The 22,903-nt window shown below is 42.9% G+C and overlaps 1 protein-coding gene across 1 annotated transcript; it reads left to right on the forward strand.

Annotated features, from left to right (window-relative positions):
• The first annotated feature begins 1,866 nt into the window (after nt 1-1,866).
• Nucleotides 1,867-22,286, forward strand: HKDC1 (hexokinase domain containing 1). Its single transcript, XM_008497656.2, has 18 exons — nt 1,867-2,078; nt 5,181-5,343; nt 7,801-7,949; nt 8,042-8,161; nt 8,938-9,033; nt 10,192-10,291; nt 10,904-11,087; nt 11,654-11,809; nt 12,543-12,776; nt 13,383-13,687; nt 13,994-14,142; nt 14,231-14,350; nt 15,310-15,405; nt 15,498-15,597; nt 16,596-16,779; nt 17,459-17,614; nt 18,339-18,572; nt 19,193-22,286. Exons 1-18 carry the CDS (start codon nt 2,016-2,018, stop codon nt 19,335-19,337), a joined length of 2,754 nt encoding a protein of 917 aa, XP_008495878.1. The 5' UTR covers nt 1,867-2,015; the 3' UTR covers nt 19,338-22,286.
• The last annotated feature ends 617 nt before the right edge of the window (nt 22,287-22,903 follow it).

Raw genomic sequence — 22,903 nt, forward strand, 5'->3', positions numbered from 1 at the left:
TGTGACTCGGATGGCATGGGTAAACAATGAGGAAAGAGACAGGCCCTCTGGGAGTCAGTGCCTGACTTAACAAGCCAGAAGTTATTAAAAGATGAATGCAGGAGAAGTGAACCATGCTTTTTGGCTCGTAGTGTGGCTTTTTCTTCTTTCTTTTCTTCCTTTCTCTTGAAGATCAAAGGCCTAATTTTAGAACAAACCCTATTTATGGACTGTTCAGCCACTCTGTCTGCTTTACTCTTGTTCTAGAATCGTGGAAAATAAATAGAGCTGGCAGGATCTCTCAGTGTCTAGAGCTCACCTATAATGCAAGGCAGGAGGAAAAAAAGACCTCAACCTTTCATAGCAGAGATTCTGTATAATTTGTCTCTGCTGAGGGAGTTCCCTTCCTCTCAGCCGTTTCAGTCTTTCCCTGTGGTCAGAGGCTGAAAAAATACAACCTGAGACTGCTCCTGGTGTTCAGCAGAGCTATCTCCTGATCTGTGTCTCCTTGATGTGCTGTCGCTGTCAGGACTGTGCATCATCCTCTTCCTGAGACTGGTGCTTAGTGTAGAGCTGACTGGTGTGTGTCTCTGGATTATGCTCTTGTTCATTGTTCAGTTATACTTTTTTATCAACAGCATGAGATTGTTTGGTCCACTTTACACTAGGAATTGCTGTAGCCTGAGATCCTTTTCTGATGTCTGCTTCTGCCCCACTCTGGGTTTCTGCAGGCAATTTTCTCTTTCTGCTCAGCAGTTTTTTTGTTTCCTCCTGTTTCTTGGCACCCTTTCCCCCTCTCCTTCCCTCCCTCTTCTCTCCCTGCTACAAGGCTGTTTTTCTAAGATCAAAAATAATTTTTAACTGAGATTTTTTTCTGCAAAATATTTGGGTGGCAATTGTCTGCCAGTGCAGCTAAGTGAGCTCAGTTCCACCTGAACAGCAACTGGGGGAAACACATGAAATGTAGGTGCAGTTTGAGAGAGAGCCTCTAATTACTCTGTTAGAATGCTTTTTTTCCCCCCCTTCTTCTTCTTTTTTTTTTAACGTTTTTCCTGGTTTCCTTTGGACGATGTTTTCCCATAGTCCATATCACTTGGTAGAGTGACAAAATCCTGGAAACACTTGAGTGTTCAGACTGGACTTCCAGAAGCTGTGTGAAGTTCAGCTGTGATGGTGTAAGGAAGCTGCTCTTGCTGTAGGCACTCTGTGCTGTGCCAGTTAAAGGCATTTGTCAAGTGAAGCAGTCTGCTATCAACATTGTTGGCTGCCAGGTAAATCTGTCCCCTCCCCAGGTTTTCCAATGCCAAAGATCTTTGTTGGTCTGAAATTTTGTCTTCAGGAGGAGCAAAGGGAGAGTAATCTGCACAAAACCTCTCTGCTGGAAATTGCTTAAGAGGTATTTAGCTGGGGGCAGGGGTCTGTGTGTCTCTGCTCCTTTACATGGCTGAAGCTTAATTGGAAAGAAACTGCAGATAAGGGTGCAGTGTGTGGAACTAGAACAGAGTTAATTCATGCAGAAGAGCTTGTCTCGCAAGTGGGAGTGCTAAGCAGAGGGAAGAAACCTGCCGAAAACCTTTCTAACTTTACAGAGTCTCTGCAGCACTTGGTTGCTCTCTGTGCTGGTGGGATCTTGTTGGTCCTCCAGGAATGAAGGGGTCGAAGCAGGGCAGGCTGTATAGCAATTACATTGGGAAGTGGTAACAGTTCCCAAGTTGGGCAGTAACAAAATCGATTTTTCTCCTCTTCAGCTTGGCAGCTCTCCAGGAGCCTGCTCTGGCACAATTAAGTGTTTAACTGGGGAGGGAGGGATTTCGGGTTGATGGGAGGGGGGCAGATAAAAAGAGACAGAAGTTTAATCATTGAACGGATCACACTGTGTGGATTTATTTCTGGACTCAATTTCTCAGGAACTCCACTATCTCACCCCGGGGGGAAATGCCTCAGCTGAAGTTTCTCTAGCTCCAGCTTTGTGAACAGAGAGACCTGACGCTTTGGAGTTACAGCAGCTCTGTCACTACTGACTCATCTGCTTCAAGATGTTTGCCGTCCACTTGCTAGCTTTCCATTTCACAAAGCTAAAAGAAGATCAAATAAAAAAGGTAAGATGCAACATTAGCTGATTCCTATTTCAAGATCTATGTTACTTCGATATTGTGGGGTCTGCAGTATGTAGTGCAGACTAGATAATGGCATTGTCTACTAAAGCCATACAGCCAAATGGGGAAGAAGCATTTGGACACTGAAATGTATTGTGAATGCAAAAATAGTGATTATGCCTGCACAGGTACAAGTTCTCTTCTAGTAATAGAGCAAATGATCTTAACTCTGTCTGGTGTGGTGTGATGTAGTCCAGAGGGCAGGAAGGAACCTCTTGCTGAATTGTTTTCTAAGTGTAGACTGAAGGATGGGGTTTCTAAAGCTGAGTAGGAACTGGAGTCACACTGTAGAAGGGGTATAGAAAGCTCCTGGGGTCTTTGAACCAGGTCTTCTGGGATTCAAGAGACAGTTCAAACTCATGCTGGTGTGGGAGAAGTGCCTGTGCCTCCTCTATGGTCATCCAAATCTGGCTGATCCCTTTGATATTTATAGATATAGCTTTATAGTTGGAAAAGCTCAAGGTGGCCCAGATCTGAAGCTACCGGTACTGGGAGTGAGCTTGCCTAATGGTTGCTCTTCTCTAATCTACTTGCATGGCCATGCTGTAGTGAGTTTTGGGCTCTCCATCGTAACACCACATGAGACCTGCAAGGTTCTTGTGTCAGAGGTCCTCTGGTTTCTAGATGTGTCCCGTGCAGGTTCTCTGGCATCTCCATTGGGTGCTTTCTGGTGTCCATTGCTGCCAATCCCTATCCTTGTTTTCCAGCCAGCTGGAGGCAGGGCTGTCTGCATGTGTGTGGCAGGGTGGGAGGTTCAAGGTCCTGGTAGGTAGATCCGCCTACACCACTGAGCTTATCAGCAAATTGAGCAAGACTGCGTTGTCCTCTCTGTGTCCTTGCTTAAACAAGGAGTGGCTTGTTCTTAAGGGACCTTCCACCAATTCTGCTTTGAATAGAAGTGTTCCAACAGTGGTCTTGGAATCTCAATTTTCAGATGTCTCTAACTCTGTCAGTCATAGCCTGCTTATCCCCAGAGTTTAATGTGATCAAAAGAGGACCCCTACTCTTTCCTGGTGTGAGGATCTGATTTAAGATCTCTAGACAGTGCTGTCATTTTGTGGAACAGCACTTGGGTGACTTCTTCAGAGAATCATCCAGAGGGAGGACTTTGCTGCAGGACAGTAGAGAGCAGGGGGAAGAGGGATTCTGGCAAAACCATTTAAAAATTAAATCTTTCTTATACGTGCAAACTAGTCTTGGCTGAAGGCAAAGAAACCACATATTCTTTAGAGTTCTCTTTTAGGAAGCCTAGGGTAGACTGCATGGAGCAGAGTTGATTTCTCTCTAATTTGAAGGAATGCCTTTCCACCTTTCCCTCCCCAGGCTTATTTTCTGTCTGGAGGCAAGAGCAAGAGCCTCCCTGTGAAAGCCCAGGCTTTCCTGGGCTCTGCCTTAATCTAGTTCCTTGGAGAGGACTCTGTAGTTAAACAGGGTGGCAACTACAGTTTCTCTGGAGACGGGAGCTAGTTTGTTCTCTGCAGACAGATGTAATCCTTTCTTTACTGTTTTGTTGGTTTGGGGTGTTTTTCTCCACAAGGACTTCTGTCACAAGGTTATTTGGGTCTGTGTGAGAACTTTGTGTGCCCAGTCATTGTATTTTCTTTTAGCCCAAAAAGCAGTGCTGGTGCTTGGGCTGAGAGTGCTGAATCCTACACAGTGATGAGGCCTCAAACAAGCCTTGAAGGAAATCAAGTGCTTGTGCAAATGAGGGCTGCAAAGAGAGATCTAAATAAGGGCCTTTTCAAGGCACAGCTGTATTCCAAGGCAGCTGCTGCTCTTTACCAATTGCATCTTGTATTTTAGGACTTTCTCCTCTCTGTATGTTATGCTTTTTAGTAAGTGCTACAGTTACTTTCAGGGTACTGGCTCTTTCAGATGGGTCATTGCTGACTATCACTTAAAATGGGACTGTGAATAGGTAGGTGGTTTGTGTCTCATTAATATAGGTGGTCAGTCCGAATTGCAGAAGAGGCCAATTATCTGCAGACTGTGTTCTCCTCTGTTTAAACAATGCTACTTTTAAAATCTGCCTTCTTGCCGGCAGGACTTGTTTTGTGTATGTTCTCCCAGCCCTCTAGGCCTCCCTGTGTAAATGAGACCAATGAAATGTGTGTGGTCCAAAAGGAGAAAACCTTAAGTTTTGCCCTGATGAAGTTGTACAAAAACTTGACTGGCTTCTCTAACAGAAGGAGTGTCCACTACTCACAAGAGAATCGAGGGCAAAGCTGGAGTGAGAAAAAGGCTTTGAGCTCCAGCCTGGCATGCCAACAGAGTTAATTGTCTGTGGAGTGAAGAAGTAGCTGAATAGATGTTTTCAGGTTGTGGATACTTGGGTACTGATGGCACTTTCAGGACCTGACTGAGAGTTCAGATTCTCACTAGGTCAAGACACTTAGGAGTTCTAGTTTGCTACATGTGTAGGAGGAGAGGATGATGGTGTAAAAACAGCTGGTCAGGGTCTCAAGCAAGTCTGATTGGCTTATGTATGTTGTCAAGTTACAGAACCATCAGAGAAGGTGGCTCACATTGACAGTAATTCACCAAGCCTGCATTCAACATTTTCAGAACAAAGTTTTTATAAAAGTAAATGTTCTGATGACATCTCAGAGCTCACTTGCACTGGAGATGGTGGGCATTTAAGTGCTGAGGTCAAAGATGAAATGAACTTGTAGAACAAGAGAGGAGGGGTTTGCATAGGTGGTATGCAGTCCATCCATGTGTTACGTATGTGAAATTAATTCTTGTGTTGTTTCAGGGTCTGTTTATTCTCATGTTTATCAGGCAGGTAGGAATGAGCAAAGTAATTACTGTCCAGCAATATGCAAAGGTGTTACTGGAACTGGAGTTCAGGGTTTTTAGATCCTTCACACATGGCTAGAAACCTCACACTAATGGCTCAGAAGTTCCTGCGTTTTCTGTGCTTTCAGGAAGCCTCCCAAGTGCACATAGGACAGTGCTGTGGTGTGAAAGCAGTGCTCATCCCAGCCTGCTGCTGGGCACTGAGTAGTCCTCATATCTCCTGAGTAACACCTTCCATCTTTTCAGGTTGACAGGTACCTGTACCACATGCGTCTCTCCGACGACGTCCTGCTGGATGTGATGGCTCGATTCCAGGCTGAGATGGTGAAGGGCCTGGGGAGAGACACCAACCCCACAGCAACAGTAAAAATGCTGCCATCATTTGTGCGCTCACTTCCTGATGGCTCAGGTGAGTTCCTCCTGCTCCCTCACAGCAGTGCTAGTTTAGGAAGATGATGGGATGCTTCCAGTATTCAAGGTTTTGGGTTTACTACCTCATGTTGAGAAAAAAGGTGTGTGTTGAGGACACAGCAGCTTGAAGGAGAGCTGGCAGAGGGATTTTCCCTTCATCAGGTGGAGTTCAACCTAATTCTGCTTGCTGGAGCAAAGGACCTAGTAAGAGCTGAGAAAAAAGCCTCTTTCTTCTGCAAATGTGGCTGTACCTAGTACTGGCCTTGCTGCAGGAGCTGTAGCTACAGCTACATGGACATGGCAAGAGCAGCCTCTACAGCCCAGGCCCTGTTGTGCAGTGCACTGCAGCTGTGGGCAGTGCTGTGGCCCTGGTGTTCATGGAGCTGTGGGAAAGGCAGGATGAACCTTACCATATCAGAGCTGTGGTACAATCCTGGCTTATGGCAGCAAACTGCACTATTTTCACTATTGTCCCAAAAAGTGGTCCTCTCCTGCCCTTCTTTGCCTTCTGGATTGGGAAACTCTGCTTCTGGATGGGGTCTACCAGGAAACTGCCTGCTCTGCTGCTGCAGCTGGATCTGTGTTTCCAGTTGCCCCCAAGTTCGAGAGGGAGAAAAATGCAGTGATGTCCTCTAGGTGGATGCAATATGTGAAGTAGGATCTAAAAAGCATGTCTTGTTTGAAGAATTGTGCACATGCAGAGTAGTTCTTCTGGCTTAGCTGGCTCTTGCCAGTGCAGGCTGACAGAAAATGAAATTTTTCCCAGGTTTAACCAAGTCTCTGGATTTGTACAGAACTCTGTGTCTGGCTTAGGTCAGGATTCAGTGTATAACAGCTGTTCATGCAGAAAACCTATATGTTTTATTTATGTACCTTATTTCCACAGGACTTTATTTCCTCTGAAGGTAATTTTCTCACAATTAAATGAGAAATAAGTTTTAATGCCATAACGGGGACATTTGGAGGCTAATCCTCTGAAATAAGGGATGTCTGAGATAAATTATGTGTAGTCCCCCCAAACTGCCTGTCTGGAACTAGACACCCATCCTGCTACCTTAATACAAAAATAAATAAATACAGTATTAGCTAAACCCTTGCTATCTCAGTGACAGCTGCTTGTTCTGAAGTCTGAAATGACACTGCCCCTGTCCTGAGATAACAGGGTGGTCAGGAGGCTTGGAAATTGCATGTAGTGTTATCACTGTTTCAAGATTTCGTGTTCCTCAAGGCCAGATTTGGACAGTTCTTTCCTGGCCTACGTGATCTTTCTGCTTGGTCAAGGACATGCTTCAAGTCAGGCTGGGTCACATCTTATTGACACACTGCCTATTTTAAGAATCACATTGATTTTTCTGTTTTTGCACTCTTGCAAAATTCTTACTGTTTATTTTTTAGTGTTGTTTGTTTGTTTCCAGTCAAAAAACTTCCAGCAGGTTTAAATGCCTCAAACTTGGCTTGATTTTCCCATTTGCAATAGCAACAAACCTTCAGATTTTTCAGTGCCTTCAGTGTTGTTACCTGAATGGCTTACATCATCAGTTTTTAATCATTTAGAGATTAATGATCTAACTAATGTAACAGTTTACTGAGTAACCCAATTTGCCTCCTCACCTCTGTGATACCTGACCATGGTATTACAGGTAGAATTTCCTGCTTCCTTCCCTTTCAAGGCCAGATTTGATAAAATCTAGTCAGGTGTTTGGACTGTGGAACAAAGATCACACAATGCTACACACATGCCACTGCATTTTTCTGTGGGGAAGGGCCTTCTCCTGTGCATGGGATGGACAAATAATTGTTTTATTTGTAGCAGTGAGGCCAGACTGTCCTTCTGCCTGAGGTCACCTGCTAGAGAAGAATGTGTTAGAGCTAAAAGCACTGCCCACTGATGGCAACAGAGTGGTACTTTCACAGAAACACCTAAAAGCATTTGGAAATCCTTGTTTTGGTTCACTTTCAGTGGCAAATTAATCTTGTCCCACTTGGAAGCTGGGTCCAGATCCATTAGGGCCAGATCTTAACATGGGGCTGCAAATCCTGCATCCTTCACTGGTTCTCAAAATCCCATTTCCCCACATTTTGGGCGTACAGTTTTGCAGCCCCTGTGTGCTGTGGTTGGCTTTGCAGTTATTTCAGGCCTCTCTTTCTGACAACTTTATCCCTCTGCAGCTTGAGAACATGCTGCTGTGGAAGGAGAAGGGTGGAAAATCAGATTGCTAAATAATTGAAACTCGTGGCCACAATGCAAGCTAAAAGGAGGAACCTGGGTCCCTTCCATAGGGCTGCCAACTCTCAACCTCCCTGGGCATGCTTCTGGGCCCCTAGGAAAAGAACCTGCCATGGCTGGGCAGGAGAGATTGTGGCCATGATGAGGCAGGAGCCCTGGGCTGTGGCCTTCAGCGTGGCATTTGGGACATGTTTCTCTGGTGTCACCACTTGCCCACTTGTGTTGCAGAGAAGGGTGAGTTCCTTGCTGTTGATGTGGGTGGCTCCCAGTTCCGTGCCCACAGGGTGAAGGTGTTTGATGATGGGAAGCAGAGCAGCGAGCTGGAGACCAAGTTTTACCCCTCACCCAAGGAGATCATACAGGGGAATGGAGCTGAGGTAGGGCATTCAGGTTCTCCTGTGATGGTGCTGGGCTTGAGTGCATGCCTGCTGGACACAGCCTGACTTTGTCCTCTCCTTCCTTTGCGCAGTTCTTTGATTACATTGCTGACTGTCTGTCAGACTTCATGGAGGCTGAAAACCTGAAGCATAAGAAGTTACCTCTTGGCTTTACATTTTCTTTTCCATGCAAACAGACTAAATTGGATGAGGTAAGATACAAAAAGAAATATTGGCAAGCCTAGCTCCTAGCAGAGCCAGCAGAAACTATTACATAGGAGTGTTACCCTGTGGCCCTGTTGTGGGGTCATGTTTACATGGCTCTCTGAAGAAGGCACAGATGACCATTGGAATTTAATTTGACTTGGCTACCTTTCAGACAGTTGTTTCTTATCTCAAGGTAACATGATCTTTAAGCTAAAGGTATTAATTTGTTTAATCAGTACTTGATTCCATAGTAACAATATGCCCTTTTGTGAAGACAGCTAGACTGCAAAGCACATTCTGTTTTGTCCTGAAGCATGTTTCTTTTTTTTTTAATCACTTCTGTTCAGTTTTTTTTCACAGTTCACTCTAAATAGGAAAGACTTGTAGATAAGCTTTTTGAGAGGTCACATGGAAAAATGAAGGGCTGGTTGCAATTTTATGGCTTCTTACTTTAGCCTCTGCTATTTCTAGGCATCTGTGCTCTGAGTCCCAGTCCTGCCAGTGATTTGTGCTTAATGCTATTAGTTTATGATGTACATCAGTAAAGCCACGCCTGCTTTAAACAAAGCACAGGGAGATGCATTTTGCAGGACTGGGTCTTTGTTACTGTACTTGGGTAACTGTGTTTGTACTGACAGGCATCCCAGGGTTCTATCATGACTTATTTTGGCTATGTGTGGAGACACATAGTAGGCTTCTCCACAGACTGGGCATGGCTGTCTTTGGGGCAGATTGTATACTAAAATTGGAGCTTTTGGGTCACTGGACTGTTATTTTGCAGGGAGTCCTTCTTAGCTGGACGAAACACTTCAAAGTTCGGGGAGTTCAGGACACAGATGTGGTCAGCTCTCTGTGTAAGGCCCTTGAGAAGCATAAGGTAAGTTCTACACCTTCGGGAGGTGAACCTGAGTGGCCCTAGGTTGTCCTCCTGGGAGATCAGCTTGTGATGTGTGGGTGGTTGTGGGAGTTATCAGGCAAGGACAGCCAGTAACAAATATTCAACATGGTTATATAGCTAGTAGCTCTGTCTCTCCTTTGGAGCTGAAGCCATGGAAGGGGACTTTGAACTGCATCTCGAGCTGCCCCACATCAGTCTTGACAGTGATAGTGACTGCACACTGATAAACTGGGCTGTCTGACAGTGGACCAATATGGCCCCACTCTCGATTTGAACTAAAGGGAGTCTGTCATAGAATCATAGAATCTGCCAAGTTGGAAAGGACCCATCAGGATTATCAAGTCCAACTCCTGTCCCTGTGTAGGGCACCCCAAGAATCACACCATGTGTGTCATCCAAATGCTTCTTGAGCTCAGGCAAGCTTAGTGCCATAACTACTTCCCTGAGGAGCGTGTTCCCCCACCCAACCACCCTCCTGGTGAGAAACTTTTTTTCCTTATATCTCACCTAAACTTCCCCCAGCACATCTTTCTACCATTCCCTCGGGTCCTATCATTGGATGCCAGAGAGAAGAGGTCAGTGCCTGCTTCTCCTCCTTCCCTAGTGAGGAAGCAGTAAGCTGCAGTGAGGTCTCCCCTGAGTCTCCTCCAGGGTGAACAGACCAAGTGCCTTTAGCCACTTCTCATATGGCTTTCCCTCTAAACTCTTCACCAACCTCATAGCCCATGTCAGCATGGCCTTGCTCCATTAATGTTTGTGTTTTCTTTCCCATTTGGCAGTATGCTCAAGGGTAGGACATTATCCTGTCAGGTAACCCATAAGGACAGATAGCCAGGTGCTAGCATATCACAGAATTCAAACCAGTAAGAAGTTGCTTTTCTGGCAGATTGAATTGGGGAAGACCACACCCTGCAGGCAAAGATCCTTGGTGGCCAAGCACTTGAGAAATCAGAGATGTTTGTTACTTTACAGGGCTGTGGGAATAGTGTTATAAGAAAAAGTAATGTGTCTTTCAAATGAAGAGCTTTCCTAAGCCAGGTCTTCAAAGTAAAACCTGGGGAGTATGCTGGCATGCTGTTGCTTTAACACACAGGAGACTCTCTAGGTGGTTTTTTTTTCTATTGTTTATGCTATTAGGAACTAGACCTTGATGTTTTGGCACTGGTCAATGACACTGTGGGAACCATGATGACTTGCGGATACGATGACCAGCGCTGTGAAGTTGGACTCATAATTGGTAACTTTTTCTGCTCACTAAGTGTATTTTCCCCCCTCATTTGTTTAATCCTAACAAATTTGGAGTAGAAGGGGGGGTCCTGGTACAGCAAAGAGCAGGAAGAAAATGGGAAAAACAATGGTTAGATTTTCAAGCCTGGCTGCCTTCTGTGAAGCAGCTGTTTTTATGCTGATCACATCGCCATCAAATACCACAGTCTCCATTTTGTCTGGGTTCAGTTGTGACCAGCATACTAAACTTTTCTGCTGACTCTATAGAAAATTACTGTCTGTCTGTCCGGGGAAAACTGAATTCCTCTCACGTCTGGTAGTTAGGATCAACTATGCTTTCCACAGTGTCTCCACTCTGTGCATTGTGATGGCTTTTTTAAGGCAGATAAAAGCGTATTTGAAAAAGAAAAAAAAATATTTTTAAGCAAGTCAGGCCTTAGGTTAATTACTAATACTTTTGCTTACTGTGATTGATTATTGATTATTTAGCAAATGCAGGTGGCTTGATATTAACATTCTGTACCACAGGATTATGTATTTATATTTTACTCTAAAGACAATCTATTGATATATTCCCAATCGTGTGGACTTAAACAAAAAGCACTGGCTTCAACATGCACAGGTACTGGCACCAACGCGTGCTACATGGAGGACATGAGGCACATTGATCTGGTGGAAGGTGATGAAGGGAGGATGTGCATTAACACAGAGTGGGGTGCCTTTGGAGATGATGGTGCTTTGGATGACCTCCGCACAGAATTTGATCTGGAGCTCGATCAGGGATCTCTTAATCCTGGAAAACAATTGTAAGTGATTCCCCATCTGATTTGTCTTGGAAATCTGAGTTCTACGAGTGCCTTTCCAGTGTATGCCAGGAACCAGTTTGGAGCACGTATTGAGTTGAGTGGTAACTTGAGCTGGTATGCTACTGGTCCTATCCTACCCAGACTTCTACCTTCTGAGAAGAGTGGGTACCTTCTACATCCCCCTGCCTCACAGGCCAAAGGGTTGCTGCTGCAGTTGCTATTTTGTCATTAAAAGTAGATAGTTGCTCTATTGTGATGCTCTGAAAGGGTAAAGAAGGAGGAGGAAGATTTAAAAAAGGCATATTTAAAGCCTGGTTCATCACAGCTGCTTCTGCTGGCTGAGCTGGTCGCGATTCTTGTGAATATTCTCTTTAATCACTCAGTTAACCTAAAGGGCTGTTATTGGGTCCCATGACCTCAGGGTGGCTTTCTGTCTACAACTTATCTCCTCAAACCCCTTTTTATATCCTTGGATGTGATAAACCTGCAAAGGAGCATAGGATGCTTGAACTTATAGCTCTGGCAAACTGGTAAACACCTGTAATCCTTCCTATGCCTCATTACAGGTTTGAGAAGATGATCAGCAGCCTGCATTTGGGGGAACTTGTAAGACTCATCCTCTTAAAAATGACAAAAGATGGTCTGCTCTTCAATGGGAAAGTGTCAACAGCTCTGTTAACTAAGGGCAAGATAGAAATGGAACATGTGTCTGCAATGGAAAAGTAAGAACCTTCATTATGCTGTTTGGGAGTGGCTGTTAGTCTTTCACAAGCTCAGCAATGATAATTAACGTGTTAATTATAATCTATGAGTACTGGGAACAAACCTGAACTTCTCAACTTGATTATACTTTTGCTTGTGAGAAAAGTTTATCCTTCTGCAAGTAGGAATTGGTGGAAGATAAAGTTTTAGTGAAGTACCCTGGTAGCAAATGTGTAAATAACTTTCACTGATGCCACTTGTTTAGGTAATGTTTTCAGGGACCTGAGCACATGGGATGATTTTTGCTGTTTTCAGCTTCAGTGATGTGGGAATACTGGGATTATGGAGATGTAGTACAGACTCTGGATCACCACATGGAAAACTGATAGATTGAGGTGTTTTTAAGAGGAACCCATGTTGCTATGCCAGGAATAATTTTGTATTTAGTGGAACTGTACATCTATTCCTGTGTTCTCCTGCTATGGACTAAATGTTTTATCCTGTTCTCTTCTTGGCCAGCTAATTGGTTCGTCTCACCAAAAACTGAACCCCCAGAAGCAGCCTCTTAAAAGTCTCTTTTGGGAATAGTGTGGGGAAGACATTGCTGGTTTATGGGAACCAGTTATGATGCTGCTTGATGGGTTGTGCTCTACTCTTCTCACTTCCTTTTGAGCCACTATGCAGAGATTGATCTATGTGCTGCCTCAGTGTCCTTGCATCAGCTGATAGATATATCCTTTTGTGTTGGTGTAGACATAAGGAAGGTCTGAGCAACACAAAGAAGATCCTTACAGAGCTGAACCTATTTCCCTCTGAGGAGGACTGCATTGCTGTTCAGCACGTCTGCACCATCGTGTCCTTCCGCTCAGCCAACCTCTGTGCTGCTGCCTTGGCTGCCATACTGACCCGGCTCAGGGAGAATAAAAAACTCTCAAGGATGCGAACCACTGTTGGGATTGATGGGGGACTCTATAAAACCCACCCCCAGTAAGTAGCTAAAGAGGATTGGGTAATTGCTGGCCACATGCTGGTGTTGCAAAGGGTCTCCATCTGCATATGTGTGTGGCTTTTCAGAGGACTGCTGGTTTTGCTGCAGGTTTGGGGTAAGATCTGGTGGGGTGTGGAGGGTTAATTGTTGCAAAGATGTTTCAGGTGCTTTAGAATTTGGGATGGGAACAATATGACATAGTGTCTGAAGAAGAGCAATTGATTCATCAAATGACTCCTGGGACTACAGGGCACCTGCAGTTCATTGTGGTTTATATTCTTCTTATTTTGTAATCTATGTCTTCCCAAACTGGAAACGTTCCCAAACATTTCTAGCAAAGTGTACAGAAGGCTGATTCCAGATGGATATCTGTTTGTGATAGTGACTCTCCACTCTTACCTGGCTTTTTCTCCAGTGTACCTCTCTGTGTTTCCTGTATTGAAAAATACCCAGAAATCAGTTCCTAACCTGTTTCTGACCTTGTGCTCCTCTGTCTGTGCTGCAGCCCTTGTGCTGTTGAATGGATGGGTGTATTGGAAGTGTATGTGAAGAAAACCATGCATGAAATGCCTGAGAGGCATTAAAGAAGCTCTTTTTTCCTATAGGTATGCCAAACGCCTGCACAAGGTGGTGAGAAGGCTGGTCCCAAACTGTGATGTTCGTTTTTTCCTCTCCCTGAGTGGCAGTGGGAAGGGGGCTGCCATGGTCACAGCAGTGGGGTACAGGCTGGCCGCTCAGCGCAAGAAAATTGATGCTGCTCTGGCACCATTTCTGCTCTCCCTGGACACCCTGAGAGAGGTTAAGAACAAAATGAGGACTGAACTGGAGTACGGGCTAAAGAGAGAGACACAAGCCAGTGCCACAGTGAAGATGTTACCCACGTATGTCTGTGGGACACCAGATGGAACAGGTGAAGTAATTTCATGATCACCTGGAGGTGGTGCAGAAAAGTTCCTTTTCTGCTTTCCTGGAGGGAGGAATATGCTGATTATTCTGGGAAATCCCAGGTTTATGTTGGTAAACCAGTTCTTCCTGTATTGTTAGTTGGCTGACCTGTCAGCCACATCCTAGCAGACTGATGGTATAAACGTTATAGGGAGCAGTGTGCCCAGAGGAAATTTCTTGGGGACATGTAGCAGAGTATGCCATTCTGGCAAACGTGGTACAAGAAACACCAAAAAGAAGTATCTTTCTTCTTATTCTCCTTCTCTTACAGAGAAAGGGAAGTTCCTTGCCCTTGATCTTGGTGGGACAAATTTCAGGGTTCTGCTCGTCAAAATCAGAAGTGGGAGAAGAAAATCTGTGCAAATGTATAACAAAATCTTTGCCATTCCTTTGGAGATCATGCAAGGGACAGGGGAAGAGGTAACCTCTAATGAATGTTTAAGTAACTGAGCCAAGACCCCTTGCATGTCATTATTGTGAGATTTATATTCTTCTTTTGTTCTTCCAGCTCTTTGACCATATTGTTCAGTGCATAGCAGACTTCCTGGAGTATATGGGAATTAAGGGTGCTCGACTGCCTCTGGGCTTCACCTTCTCCTTCCCATGCAGGCAAGCCAGTATTGACAAGGTAAGAACTGCAACACAGATGGGTCAAATGGCAGCTGTGCAGCTGCTTGGTAAATGACATAATTTTGGGTGAGAGTGACTTGGTTTGGAGAGTGCAAGCAAAAAGCTATTCTTCTAGAAGTTTTCTTCCAAGTAGGACTTTACAAGGCTGAAAAGGTGTGTGTGTACAGCACTCACACATGTACAAATTAGCTTTTGGAGAGAGTATTTCACCTGTTTTATGGGGATTGTATTGCTCTACTGTGCAATGTGTTTCAAGAGAAAGTTATCATCCTGTATGCATATGGGGTGTATAACTTCTACCTTCTGTATCTGATAAAAAATGGATGTTGATTCCTTTTGTTCTGTAACAAACACTTATGATAGCAAAGTGACTACACTCTTCTAATAGCCCAGTAGTTTCTTTATGCTGCCTGAACTGTTGAATGGCAAGAGAAAACAGATGCCACCTTCTGTTTCTGCCAGGCAAGGCTCTCTCCAAAAAGAAACAAGTTAGTGTTGCCTGTAGGATCATACCAAATGTCCTTCAGAAAAAATGAGGCAAAAATTAACAGTAAACATTCTTTAACGTTTAATTATTTACAGCAAAAACGTTTTTTACAGTCTTTCTCACACATATAATGCAATGGCACTGTGAACAGAAGGAAGGTGAAGTGGAAAGGTTTTCCAAATGAGAAAAGAGCATTAGAAGGCACTGAGTTGGCAGTGTTTTGATAAATAGCTGAGTAAATCTGGAGCTGCTGCTGAGTGAGGAGCTGAGTAACATATATACACAGGCACATGCTCTGCACTAGTCACTCACAGTAACCTATCCAGGGAAATACATATAACAAAAAAAATATTTAAAAAACCCCAAACAAACAGGAGCAGGGGATGATGGAGACAAGAAAAAAACTCGTGGTTGGAACTTCCAGTCTTCTCTCTCTCTTTGCTTATGATTTGCTACTTCTTCTGTTTCAGGGTACACTTGTGGGGTGGACAAAAGGTTTCAAGGCAACAGACTGCGAGGGAGAAGATGTTGTTGATATGCTGAGAGAGGCCATCAAGAGAAGAAATGTGAGCTATTCTCTTCTGCTCTTTTTAAATGGATTTAATGCACACTCCACTTTCCGCTCAGCCCCTGTTACTGATTCTGACTTGTGTTTTAGGAGTTTGACTTGGACATTGTGGCCGTGGTGAATGACACTGTTGGGACAATGATGACTTGTGGATATGAGGATCCAAAGTGTGAGATTGGCCTTATTGCAGGTACAGGCATACTGGAGTGACCACTACAAGCAGAAAGCATATATGCAGGTGCTAGGCTTTGCACCCTATTTAGGAATTTGTAAAACAATGTCTTTTACTAGAGTTTGATGTATGGTGTTACAAGTCACTTGGAGTTCTTGGCAGATTTGTATGCTATTCAAAAGAGAACATAATAGCACCTGTAGTACATAGAATCCTGAATACCTTGGATATTTGATCGTATCTGTGGTAGTGCCCAACAAGTGTGTGCCTGGAAAAGACTATGGGAATAGTAGATAATGGCATGAGTTCTTGTTTTGGCAAGTGTATTGATATTTACTCTGTAGCCAGGCCATAAGGCTTGGAACAAGAATTATTTTTTTTTATTTGGATTAATTATTTTGGGGCTTCCTAGATGATTCCCCAGTAGATCCCTCCAAGTTTTCAGTCAGTAATCCATCTTAGCATATTAGACCTGAAACCTTAGTTAGAAAATAGATTCTGACTGGCTAAGTGCACCAGCTATCTAATTTTCTCTAAAGAACTGGTCCTTATGTCAGTGAATGTAACCTGTGTTGCAGGTGGCTCTGTTTACCAAATCATTTAAGATTTGATAGTTGCTTGATTGGCTGCTAGGTTCTTGACAGGGTTTGTTTTGGGGCCATGCTGTCATACAAAATGATTTGTGGTGCATTAAAACCAGACAAGTGATCAGTGCTTGCCAATGGCTGCCAAAGCCAATTCTGACCTGTAATAGAGAGTTCATTCCTCTACAGTGAGAATTTTCTGTGCAGGACCCATTTTACTGGTTACATTCTCTTGTGATAAATTGCAGTGCTCTTAGCATCACTGGCTCATGCTTGTTTCTCCAAGATATAGAGAGATCTTTGGACTTTGGGATACGGAGAAGAAAGGCGATTTAAGATGATTTTTAAAGATGATTGCTGCAATAATCTTCCATGTGCTTGAGCTGCTCCTTGACTTTTCTGTCTGAAGCCTTATAATTTATTTCCTACTAGGAACAGGCAGCAATGTGTGCTACATGGAGGATATGAAAAACATAGAAATAGTGGAAGGGAATGAAGGAAAAATGTGCATTAATACAGAATGGGGAGGATTTGGTGACAATGGATGCATTGACAACATCAGAACAAAATATGATAAAGAAGTAGATGAAGGGTCTCTAAACCCAGGGAAACAGAGGTAAGTGTGATGATCCTGATGCTAAGAGCCTGATAAAATCAATCTTTGAGACACACTGGCTGCTTTTGAAAATGTTCTTTATGAATGAATAATGCTAAAGGAAATTCTAATTTGTTGCATGGTCAGCAATCAGATACCCAGACAAAGAACAAAGACATACATTGTTTCTGTTACCACGGCACTGTTTTCACCTTAGGGCAGTTACCAAACAGTGTGGCTTGTGGGATTTCTGTGCAAAGTGTAGACCTTGCTGTGTTCCTCCTCTGGGAGTGTTTTTTCAAAGGTAAAATACAGCTTGTGCAAAATCTTGACCATTCTTTGTTTGGTAAAGACAGCACTGATCACGTATGACTCACTGGTGAATGCAGGGCAAGGCAGGGAAATATTTCACTTCAGTGTGGGCTCTGGCTTCAACACTATCTTCTGTTTTAATATTGCAAGTTTTTCTTCTCTATTTCTCTTAGCTTCTCTTTTAACACAGCTAAATATGTTGTAATTGATATTTGCACTTGGAGTCACTGCACTGTATTTTTGATGGTTAAAAGATGGAGTTCAGTGGCTGTTGCTTTGCAGGCTTTTACTGCTTTTAGTTAATATAACACATACACACTACTCTTGTTAAAGAGAGCAAGCATGCCATCTCTTTAAAATCACATTTTTTTCTTTTTTAACATAACAGATACGAAAAAATGACCAGTGGAATGTACCTAGGTGAAATAGTAAGGCAAATTTTGATCGACTTAACCAAACAAGGACTGCTGTTCAGAGGACAGATTTCAGAATCACTCAGGAAAAGAGGCATATTTGAAACAAAATTCCTGTCTCAGATTGAGAGGTAAAGTTGCTAGATTTATGTGGTTCAAATCTTCAAAGTTTTCTAGGACCTCTAGAAAATAACCTTCTGCAAGTGTGTGAAGCCCTTTCCTCCAAGAAGTCTATTATGGTTTTCTTTGCTCTCTGCCTCCCAGCCCCAGAACAAAAGCCAAAACCAAGGAACTGAGGGAGTTCCAGTATTATTCTGTAATTACATGAATTATAATTTCCTGTCCACACAGCTGTGTTATCTTGGATGCCTTAACAATCAAGTATGATTATACTTGGAGTGTTTCTTGTAGGACTTAAAATAGTACTTATTTACAAAATAAAAAGTCAGGGATATAGAACATGTACTTACTTAAGTATCTGTGCATGATTGCAATGGTCTTCCAAGCTGTGTGAACTCCTTTTTGCTGTGCAAAACCTTGGAAGGTAGAGTCTCAGCCTTGAAATCAAGAATAACACAGTCTGGTGGCTGATCTGGCTCATCTTCCTCATAACTTTGGGAGTTAGGCGAATAACTGATTTTTGTGTCTTCTGGAAATACAGCCTAAAGTAGGGAAGGGCATGCCAGGGGCAAGTTTTCAATTTGAATTAAGAGTTGAATCTCCCTCAAAACATCTGAAGCATGTTAGAGTTGGAGCTTTAAATCATGGCAGAGTCTCAGCTGTAAGTCTTTCATTTTCCTGCCTGCCACAGCCTCCCCTGATGCCTTGCTGCTGTTTGTGTTTCCCTCTGCACAGTGACCGGCTCGCCCTCCTCCAGGTCCGCCAAATTCTGCAGCATCTTGGCCTGGACAGCACATGTGAAGACAGCATCATTGTGAAAGAGGTGTGTGGAGCTGTTTCAAAAAGAGCTGCCCAGCTTTGTGGGGCAGGACTGGCAGCTATTGTAGAGAAGAAGAGAGAAAACCAAGGTGTGGAGCGCTTGCAAATCACTGTTGGAGTAGATGGGACTTTGTACAAGCTCCATCCACAGTGAGTACCTTGGTACCACTTCACTTTGCTCATTTCCACTGTGAAAATGCACAGAATTGTACCAGCTTACTAGAAGGATGATAAAAAATGAGAGAGGGAATAAAGATCTAACCTTACCCTACACCCTGTAATTTCCCTTGCCTACTCAAAGGATGACAAATTGCAAAGTGAAATTCACTTACCACTGGGAGGTTCTTTTCTCTTAGGTGTTGAATGAACTTACTCTTCTAACATATATTTTCCAAAGTTTTGGGGGGATTTCTGTAATATCTGGATGGAAAGCTGTGTGAAGATTTTGAAGCTGGGTCATTATTTTGTGAGCGAGGCCTAGAAGTAGATGCATTAGCTTTTGGGTTGGGAGAAGAGAGCCTCCTCCATGATATCTAAAGGCAAGGGGGGCACCTGGCATTATGTTGAACAAAATGAAAGTGGAAAAATAGAACTTAAAATCTGATCACATACAGAAACTTATGTCTTCCTTGAATAGGAGGGAAAACAAATGGAAAGGGATTCTGTGAAGAACTAGTGGAAGGTTGAGTTAGTGGTTCATCACTAATAGAAAAAGATCTCAGACCAGACAGTGACTGCTCAGATGTTCTGTTCTCTCTCTTTTCTTTCAGTTTTTCTAGGGTCCTGCAGGAAACGGTGAAGGAACTGGCACCTCAGTGTGATGTGACTTTCATGCTCTCTGAAGATGGAAGTGGGAAGGGAGCTGCTCTCATTACTGCAGTGGCAAAAAGATTGCATAATGTTGGACAGAAGTAAAAATGAGAGGTCATTTCAGCACTGCCAGGGGTATGCACTAGAGATTTGCTGAGCGGTGATTCAAGATAGCTTTGCCAGACACCAGTACACAGGTACCTGTTTTCAGGGATCAGCTGATTTTAGACCAAACCAGACTTTGTAGATTTTTGTTCTCTGATAATTTGGACCAGGTGTTTCTGCTCCCCAGTGGCATTATGCCTTGGCATACAGCAATCTACTTGGTTCTCTATTTCCTGCAATGCATCTTTAATGCACATGGGAGAGTGAAAACAAAACAAACAAGCAAACACAAACAACCCCAAATGTGTCTTTCTACAATGGTGAAATTAAGCTGCTGCACCACAACTGAGTTTGTGATCAGTTTTTTAGGATTTGCGTGTGTTTTAGTTTCAGCTTGGCTTGGGTCAAGGAATATTGAGATCCTGGTGTTGCACATATCTAGTGAACATATTAGTTTAATGCTTAACAGGTTTTACAGTAGATCTGTAAAATAAATTAATGGACTTTGGTCAATGATGCTCTCCCCCTCCACTACACTGTTTACAAGTGTATAGTAATGTAATGCTTTCCTGAGTACAGGAGTAATGTTTAAAAAATGAATGTCAAGGAAAAAAACATGATTCCACAAAGTATCAATTTGTGTCAGAATGTTAGTGCATCTGAGTGCATAGAAGCCTAAACCAGCACTGGATGGATTCTGTGACTGGTTCTTTTGATAATGGGGGAAAGAGAGAATGTAGAAGCAGCTACAGGGTCTGCTGTGTCTGTGTCAGAGCTGTGTATCAGAGACTATTGGATTTGTTCATCTTTGGGCTGCCAAAATTAAGATGTGTAGAGAGAAAAAAGTATCATCTGAATTTCTGAAACTCTCCTTGTTTTCCCTTGGTTATCTCTGTGCCTGTTCATGAGACAATAGTTTCCATTTTGTGGAAAGGAGCTTATCCTTATTTTCCTTTTTCTGTTGGCCGCTGCTCTGCCTGTCTGTAGTGTGTTGTAAATAAATCTGTGGTGCTGTGAACCTTTGCTTTTCTGTCTAGTGCCTTTTCTGAGTTGTGGGAAGAACACAGAGACAAATGGGAGCTTTCTTTAAGCCTCTATAACAGTACTCAGCACTACTGCAGTTACTATGAAGGTTGTGGATAGGGCCCATGCTTTTGTGTGACCAAGACTAAACGAAAGGAACAATATGGTACAGAGAAGCAGCAAATCTTTAGTCTGCTGTTCTGTCTTCTTGTTTGTTCCTGCGCATCCTTTAATTCTCTCTTCTTGGTTATATGCTTCCTTTCAGATTGGCAGCAGAAAGTAGGGCCAAGAAATGTGCTTTAAGCCTAGTTAGGTCAAAAGTAGCTAGCATGCAGGAGAAAAATCAGTTGGGTTTATGTAACAAAGCTGATGGGCTTAAATTTAGCAATGGCAAATTCAAAAAGAAGCTACAGACCTTTCTTGTTTTGTAGGTTTAAAAAAAAATATGTCAACAGCTCTGTGTCAATGTTGGAGTCACCAGATGAGTAAAAAGTAGTACTTGGAAATAATTTTCACTTCTGAAGGAATTCCTCACATTGCTGAGCTCATTGTACTGAACAACTGGGAAGAGATAAGTTGTGAACTCACATTGCATTTAATTTTTTTCTTTCTTTTGTCAGGAAGCTTAATGTTTAAATTTGTCTTTATATTTCAGAAACCACAGAGCTACAGAAACCAAAGTTTGCTGCGTAGTGGGGGCAGAGTTATTTGGAGCAGATTTTTTTCTTCATGATGAATAGGCAAAATTTGGAGGGACTGGATATAGGAGAAAAAAAATAACATCAGGGCTTGGGGCTCACTGGGGCTTAGCAATAGCCTAGAATCATTCTTCTGGATTGGCTGTTTCTCCTCTCAGCATTCTGAAATCTTGTACTATTTGTGTAATTTTGAGTCCTTTTGGGGGAGTGCATCTGTGGATGAAGTATGTCCCTGTGTTATCACTCCTGTAGGAGGTCACGTGGACTTGCACCCAGGATGGCCATGTAAGTATGGTGCAGATTATCTTTTGTCCTTTAATTCTAAAGTCTGTCCTGTACAATTGAAATGCAAATCAGTAACAAAACAAAGTAAACCCCTTGCATGGATCCTTGCTTAAAATTTAGAAAGAAATCCCTGCGTGCTTTGATTTTTCTCTTTTGTATTTTTTTGAAATTAAATATTTGCACAGAGTGGTTTTGCACCTCAGCTGCAGTTATTTTTCTGCAGTAGATTAGACCCACACAGTGATTTTTTTTTTTTTTTGCATCTGCAGTTTTTTTCCAGTAAGTCTATGGGTGTTGTGGAATCCAATCACATGAAACTGAAACTGTTTACTAAGTGCTTGGCAACCAACCCAGAGCTCTAGTCAAGATCCTTATGGCCCAGAACACACATATTCTTGCCTTTTCAGGAGGCTGCTGGCTTGCCCTGCCTGAAGCCAGGCAGCTTCCACACAGATCTGACACAGATCTGCTGGGCAGCAAGATGGCATCTAATCTGGGAAGTCTGCTGCTTTCTGAAAGGAAATGAGCAAAGATTTACTGGGAAGCCTTGCAGAAGGGGAGGATGGCTACTTTACCAGGGGTACAAACTTCACTTGTAGTTTCCAGGGATCCTATAAGCACAGTGTTGCTTTCAGCTGACTCTAAAGCAGAACATTCTCCATCTGGGTAATGATGCAGCATCGTGTTCCTAACTACGTTGACATGTGGAAACTCAAGGACTGTTGCAAACTTGCTTTGGCTTTGCTTTTTTCCAGACTTTGGCTGCTGAGCCCAAAACCTTCTCTGCACACTGTATGTGATGATTCAGCTTTAATGCTACCTTAAAATAAAAGTAGAGTCCTTCCACTAGGTGTATCACAGCATGAGAAATACAATTGGAGTGCAACAGATCATGTGAAGATGTTAGTAAATTTTGAAATAAAATGAGATTATTCCAGTTGCATATCTCAGTTGTGCTGATTTTTGGATAGCTTTGTGATGCTTCATTTCTGTGTGATTTGTGGGTCTTCCCTCCAGTCAATATGTTTAGTACTTACTGAATTTACTGATTGTGTTTTGATGCTTCTTGATGACATGAACATCCTTTCTGCAGATCTAGGTCCTATATTTGATTTGGAAAGTTGACAGTTCTTTAAATCACAGGTTTGATAGAAGTATTACTGGATGAGGTATTAAGGTTTATGCTTTTCAGAAATTCCCAGTAGATGGTCACAGTTACACTTTAATCTGGGGGGAAAAGATGATCCTAAATATGTTGGTTTGCCTGCTAGAGAGACATTTTGGTGGCTGTGTTGGCTTTGAACACCACTGGTGCTTGACTTGTAATCCAGAGAAAATGCAGTAGCAGCTTGGTGGTGACCTGTTCCCTTTCTCACTCTGACAAAGTTCAGAAATAAATATCATTTGTAAATCCTTGAGAAATCCTGATTAGCATAATCTCCCTTCTTGGGAAGTCAATATTATATAGGATTAGCAGATTAGTATAAAGTAGTTTGAGGCTGAAATGTAGGTAATACTACAATCAAAATATTGTGATATGTTTCTTTCCATTTGGTGGAA

This window comes from Calypte anna, chromosome 6 (genome assembly GCF_003957555.1).
Source record: "Calypte anna isolate BGI_N300 chromosome 6, bCalAnn1_v1.p, whole genome shotgun sequence".
In the NCBI taxonomy this organism is placed as follows: domain Eukaryota; kingdom Metazoa; phylum Chordata; class Aves; order Apodiformes; family Trochilidae; genus Calypte; species Calypte anna.